Below are 6716 nucleotides of genomic sequence, written 5' to 3'. Positions count from 1 at the left end.
TGTATATATGTATTCCTCTAACTATATTTTTTTTATATATATAGTTAGAGGAATACAAAGTAATTCTTCAAATTCCAAGCAAGGCACAACCATCCACAAATACACATTGTACTATTAGTACTAAAACCTCCCAATATCAGTTTCATACACTACCCAGCATGACTCCACATGATGTGTACTTTGTCCACCAACACCGGATTTTCCTTTGGACCACAGTTATCTGACACTGATCCCCTGGGTCTTGATTGGATTTCATGTGGCTATTGAACAGCCTGCAGCAGAGTTTTATTGAACAGAAAATGTTACAGCAATCCACTGCTACTTGGGGAAAAAAAAAAATGGCACTATTCTATTTTTCCAGCATTATAGTTTTCTCTACTCTCACTTTGAATTCACTTACGTCTAGGTGCTTCGGCAGTTCTGCTTTCACAGACGAAGTAAAAGTCCACCACCTCCATTCATTTACGGTCTTCTGAGAGTGAAGTAATGGTTTATTGAGTCAAGAGTACCTCTGCACRTCTTTGCGAGCAGGAGGGAATCATATTCGCCACTAATTATATAGCACAGAATGAACAGTCTAGTGAACGGAGAATTCGTAGTATCTTGAAAATTTGCCTGTTTGAATCACTCTGCGAACATACCCCAAATGGATYGTGCTGTTGAGCAACTGGGTGCTGAGACTTACTYATAGGAACTTGCTTGGCTGGCCCCAGACCACATATATGCACGCTCACACTTCAAGCCGAAGCTCAGCGTCAGCCATTCTTGTGAAGGACATTTTCAGTGGAAAATGAAAAATTAATGTCCATGGATTGGCTGTGTTGAATTATTAAGCCCAACAAGATGGAAATTACCTGCTACAGACAGGCTCTAAGTAGGAGACAAGGGTGCTGGTAGACGAGGCATACAGACATCTCACACCTCATTCGTGAACAAATGTCGGGCCAGCACGCGCTGATGCTTGTACGTATGCATATCAAATGTTGTTTGTGCATGAAAGGTAACAGTGAAGCTTTTTTTCTTGATGCAGCACTCTTCCGTTTTGCAGATGGCTGACTTATCTCCTGCTGCTGATCCTTGACCTGGTCATCTGCTTGGTCATGTGCTTGGGAATAGCAAAACAGTCTCAATGTCTGCTGGTCACGTAGGTACCATGGATGCGAACTTAAAGGAATCTGCCTCTTATCTCAGTATAAGGCTCCGTTTTCTGTGTGTTTGTTGTTCTGATTGAGAGATCACAGTAAGGATGGGCTCCAGCCAGCCTCACTGGTACCATAAAAAATGACCCCCTCCCCTCCATTAACAGAACACAAGATAGCATTAGATCTTCAAAAAGSTCTTATTCATCTCCTGAGTGGCATCTCCTTCATCTGCAAATACAATTACAGCAGCCTTAATCTACCAAACCCTTAGTCAAAGCAGCTGATTGAAAATAGCTTCAAATTAAAAAAAACTAAAGGAAATCGACAGAGACGGCGCAGTAACGCTTGGTTCTTTAAATTTGCGGCCGTGATTCAAACCAGCAATGATGTCTGACAGGCAAATCCACATTTCAGGCTCCCTATCCCATTTGCCCAATTTAGTGCAACCTACGTGTCAGTGTTACCAGATGATGCTCAGGATCGCTACTCACATCCCTCTCTAATGGGCCCCCACTAATGCCTATTGATCGGCTGAGAAGGATAAGACTGCTCCCTTAACTAATTATTAAGTGCTCTCAGGCTGCTTTATTGGTGCTTTCAAGAGGGTCCGAAGAGTGAGTCAGTGCAGCGTAGTCCTCCTCTGCCTTTTTTTATATCCATCACAGGGCCATTTTTTCCTCCTTTTACACCGCTTATCTAGCCCACACTCGGAGCCCTCTCTCAAAAGCTTCATGCCAGCAGTTACTTTAAAAATCTTGATAATACTTGGAAGATTTTGTGCAATAGTATCTTTTTGCAAATCTTCAACATTAAAGCCCTGTCAGTTGTCAGTCCTTTAAGGCTAAATAAAACTAGACCGCCATCCGTCTCGCCAATCCTTAATGGTGGGTTGGAAGCCGGCAGATTCTGACTGGAGCCTGTGAAACTATTGCTGGAGTTTAGTTAAGTAGAAAGTTACCACAGTTTCTTGTTGACTTTAATCTATAATGCACCACAGCATTGTGGGTTACGCTTATAAGCAGATAAGAGTAAATCTTCAGTCAGTAGACGAGAGGAAACAGCACATGTTCTGGAATTGGGGTAGATTCTTATGGAGAGAAAGTATTTTGTAGATTTTTGTGAAAATCCTTCTATAATGTCTGTATCTGCCTTTAACACTGTCAGTCTCCATAATGCTCTTATTTTCTCTAGGATCATTGGTTTTGTGATACTATCCTTGGTTCTAAGCTGGGCTGCGCTAGGAAGTGGCACCGCAACAGCTGTGGTGAGTAAAATAGACGCATCTGTTATGAAACAGCTTAAAAAAAAGGTTTCCAATTATGCTGATTATAGAGGCTTTTTATGTACTTTCTTATTTTTGTCTCATGCAGCTCCTCCTAAGAGGGTATCTGCCAATAAACTTCTGGACCAACTAACAAACATGTTGGTTTCTTTGAAGGAGTCTGTGTAGTTTATATTAAGCTCTTTACTAAGGTCAGCCACGCAGTAAAGCTGATTACGCATCCCAAGTCTTTTAGATCCAAGAGTCTTTAGCCTCGGTGCAAACAAAGGAGCTTTCTAGCTTTAATTGCGGCTTCTGCTTTCTTTAAAATCTCTTTCTTTAAGATCTCGTTCTTAAAGACAGAGATATTAAAGAAAGCTTGTTTTTCTCCCGCTTCTTTTAAGGTTCCTTATTTTTGACAGCTTGCTCTGTCTTAGCAGATCTTCACCATGTGTTCAGCGCATCTAGGTTTTATGTGGTTAATGGTGCTCGCATTAGGAACGCTGCTGGGGGTTTAGAAGATCACCCCATGCTTCCAGCCTTCCCCCATCCCTCATGTCCACGACAGACAAAACCTCACATCTGTGTGTTGTCCCTAAGGATTTGACATCTTGTCAGAGTTTCAAGGGAGACAAAAGGAAGAGACTGTGTAAAAGTTTCAAACCAAAGTTGAAGGCAGACCTGTGAAGACACTACTGCTGCAGTAATCAATTTGGCTACAGATAAAGGCACGGATACATTTCTATTGATCTTGGTGGGATGTTAGTTCTTTATTCCGAGAAATGTCTATCAGGTGACGGAAGGCTGACTTTGTCATTGTCTTTATGCGTATTTGAAAGTCCGGGTCTGGGTCCATCACTACAGCAGGATTTCAGGCATGATCATTCATTTCTAGCTTTAATAACTGAGGCTGTGTGCCGACTCTTCATCGTTCCAAACATAATAACTTCCTGTTTGATGAAGGATTGTTTTTCGGGCTGTAAAACAAAAAGGCTTMCCTTCCCTAAAGTTGTCTGTTATTTGACAGAATTTGAGGATGATATTTTTTTAAAGACTCTTGTGTTTTATGGTGAGACGTTTTTGAAGCCTGACCAGTGTCTGGAGTACATATTGATTTCATTTCACGGTGCAAGGTCTACATATGTTGTTGGAGTGTGTTGTGTGAAAAGTCTACAACATATCATCTTTGATCCAAAAGTACTTTTTGAATATTCTATGGGGTGCAGTAGATGTGTTCCACCTAAAACATTACTTCCTTTTTGCAGGCGAAAGTGCTTTGGCCACGTTTGATGTGACTCCAACCTTCTATCAGGAAGCTACAAAAACTTGTCATTTTGAGGTCCAACCCCTTAATGATTAAGTTTAAAGCTGATCAAGTTCAAAGTTCTTAGAAGGAGCTCATGTGTAAAATACCAAGATAGTGGATTTAAATCAAATCCACTATCTTGATAACTTTGAATCCTGTTTTGATTAGAAGTTTTTTTTTTTTGCCTTGCAGAAGTATGGATGTATATACAAATTGTAAAACTGCTTAGTGGAACTGCAGCTTAGGGGGCTTTGTGGAGCATTTTTCCCGTGTTTTTTTTTTTTTCTTTTTTTGCAACTTTTAAAACTCATAGATTTTCACCACCCTTAATGCCTGTGTAATGTTTATTGCGTGTTCGCCACTCTTCCGATTTACAAGAAGGCAATTAATTTAGCAAAAATCTAAAACAAACAAGCAAAAACCATGGAAGAATAAATGCTTCTCAATAGCACTGCTGAGGGCTTATTATTTCCCATGGGCAGAAGCTGGAAGCATCTATTTTGACTTGTGCCGATTCTCATCCGCTGAGCCATTAGCAATGCACTGCAGATCATTTTTTAAAATGTCTCTGCAATGAAACCTCCGAGATGCCAAGCTCAGATTATCTAGAATACTTGGGTAGAGTTTGTTTCTGTTAAATTGTTTCATCCATCTCGCTGTGGAATAACAGGTGAACTGGTGTAAATTTACCAAACAATTATCCTCATCAGTCAGCCAACCTTCTGGCATTCTTCCATATACAATATTCAGATGCATCAGAAAAGTCCTAATGTTGGTTTTTTTTTTTTTTTTTTTTGGTAGCAACATCAACTCATGTAAAAAATCATGTTCCTAAATGTGGGACAGTATGCAAAACAAGCAAATAAACTTGTTGCACCTGCACATCATTAGTTAAAAAAAACATGGTTTTTTTTTGTTTGTTTTTTTTTTTTTTCCCAGATGAGGCATGATGATGGTGGTGTCCTAGAAAATCCTCAGATTTATACATATTTGATGAGAAGGAGCATAAACAAAATGTCCCTACAAGTATAATGAGACAGAGATGGAGAGCAACATTCAGGCAGTCCTGGGTTGAAAACACAGCGTCATGTGATCGGGACAAGTGTGTGCTTCACGCAGGAGTTCGCATGTTTGATCATCTTTCTCGGATTCAGCACTTTGAAACGAATGTCTGTGAAATGTGCATGTATTTACAACAGTGTCTTTTAGTGTCTCATAATGCCAAGTTACAGTCAGGTTACACAGTGGTGATCAGCGTATAAGGTCTCTGGCTCGGCAAAGCATAGGTTGGTGGTACTCTGACACTGATTTCACTTTCAAAGACTAACACTATTATGTGTCAGAGTAATACTAATGAGCCAGTTGCTACAGACTGTCATGAGCCTGCTGAGTCATTTGTTTCATATGGGTCTTCTGTAGTTTTGTACCGTAAACATGATGAGATTCTCACAATACAATAACCTTCACTCAAATTACCACAGTATTCCTGTAAAACCAGAACATATAGCCTGATCTAATTATTTTAATCTAAAACAGAGAAGTAGCAAATTAATCATGCTGCTTAAAAATAACATAACGTGAATTATTACAGTTAGAACCTTTGGCAACACTTTATTTGAAGACTGACATGACATGACATGGTCATAAACATGACTTAACATCTGTCATGAACATCAATAAGTCTTCATGAATGTTTATGACTGTTGTCATAAAGTGTCATTCGGTAAATAATGACACTTTTAATGCAAAGTTGCTCGAAAAGTTGCATTAAAAGTCCATTAAAAATGCCAATGTTGCATTAAATTGTCAAAATAAATTTAAATTTACAAAATCATGCAAAGTTGGCACTTTTAATGGACTTTTGAGCTATGCATACAATGTAAAATAAGTTACATAATTAAAACATTTCAAAAGTCAGTATGGTAGTTTTATTTATCTTTTAAACCTATCAGGTAGGTGTTAATAAGAAGATCTATTTACAGGCATATCATGAGGTAGCATAGCAATCATGATAAAACATACAATGTGTGAAATTTATTTAGTTCCAAGGAGATTGAAAAAGACAGAAAATAAACATTTTAAATGTAATGAAAACAAACTTTGGAATAGTCAGTGATGTAATATTTAATATGTGCAATAATGCGACAGACAGATGGCACTGCCACTACAAACCGCAGGTGAGGTTTCCAGATAAGTTACTACAGAGATAGATTAAGGTAAGAGGAGAACTTGCTTTGTGATACTCCAAATCTCGATGTGAACCTGAAGTTACCTCCCTGAGCCACTAATCCTGCTTCGCAGTACAGTTACGAAGCCGTTTATGCCGTTCCCATATCTGTGAAGGGCATGAACAGTGTATGGAAGAGGGATGAAAAATGTAGATATGAAATAACAATCTTCTCAACAGTTTTCTAACAAACGTACAAAAGGTGATAAAAGGTGATTAAAAGACTGATTCATACACTAACAGGCAAGGTGAACAGAAAGTACACACCCAGTAACTTCTGGGGGATTTTCTATACTTAATTCCGTTGCTTTTTTTTTTGTTGTTTGTTTGTTTCTTCGTTTCTTTTTTTGTGTGTTTTTTGCATTTCAGGTTAACATTTAAGAATTTACTGAAGTTCTAATACTGAAGAACTGCTGAAGACTTAATTCCTCCTATAGATCCTAGGAATATTTAAGAGTATACTTTCTTTTAACTAGTACTGTACATAGTATTGCCATTGTTTCATTTGATGGGCTTGTTTTTGATTAATCATTACTAGATAGAAAAAAATAAGACAGTAAATAAAAAGTGTACTTCTAAATGCTTAAAACAGTCAGATGTTATTTACATTTATCTTACAAGACAACATAATATTATTTTATTATTTTAATTATTTTGTTCAATTATTTCGATCCATTAAGTTTAACCTCACATTATTCTTTTACTTATTTTGTTGATTTATGTTTTGTTTTTACCTCTTTTTCTCTTTAACTCTCTCTCTCTTTCGATATATATATATAT

The 6716-nt window shown here is 38.0% G+C and overlaps 1 protein-coding gene across 2 annotated transcripts in view; it reads left to right on the top strand.

Moving 5' to 3' along the window:
- LOC103468817 (protein tweety homolog 2-like) overlaps positions 1 to 6716 on the top strand; it is a 29661-nt gene that overhangs the window by 15597 nt on the left and 7348 nt on the right. For both annotated transcript variants that reach the window (XM_008416151.2, XM_008416152.2), the window contains exons 5-6: positions 1049 to 1144; positions 2334 to 2406. In XM_008416151.2, coding sequence (XP_008414373.1) covers positions 1049 to 1144; positions 2334 to 2406 — 169 coding nt within the window. The remainder of the gene's footprint in view (positions 1 to 1048; positions 1145 to 2333; positions 2407 to 6716) is intronic.

Source organism: Poecilia reticulata, linkage group LG8 (genome assembly GCF_000633615.1).
Source record: "Poecilia reticulata strain Guanapo linkage group LG8, Guppy_female_1.0+MT, whole genome shotgun sequence".
NCBI classification, from domain to species: domain Eukaryota; kingdom Metazoa; phylum Chordata; class Actinopteri; order Cyprinodontiformes; family Poeciliidae; genus Poecilia; species Poecilia reticulata.
The sequence above is the reverse complement of the archived record's forward strand: the minus strand, read 5'-3'. Positions and strand labels throughout refer to the sequence as shown.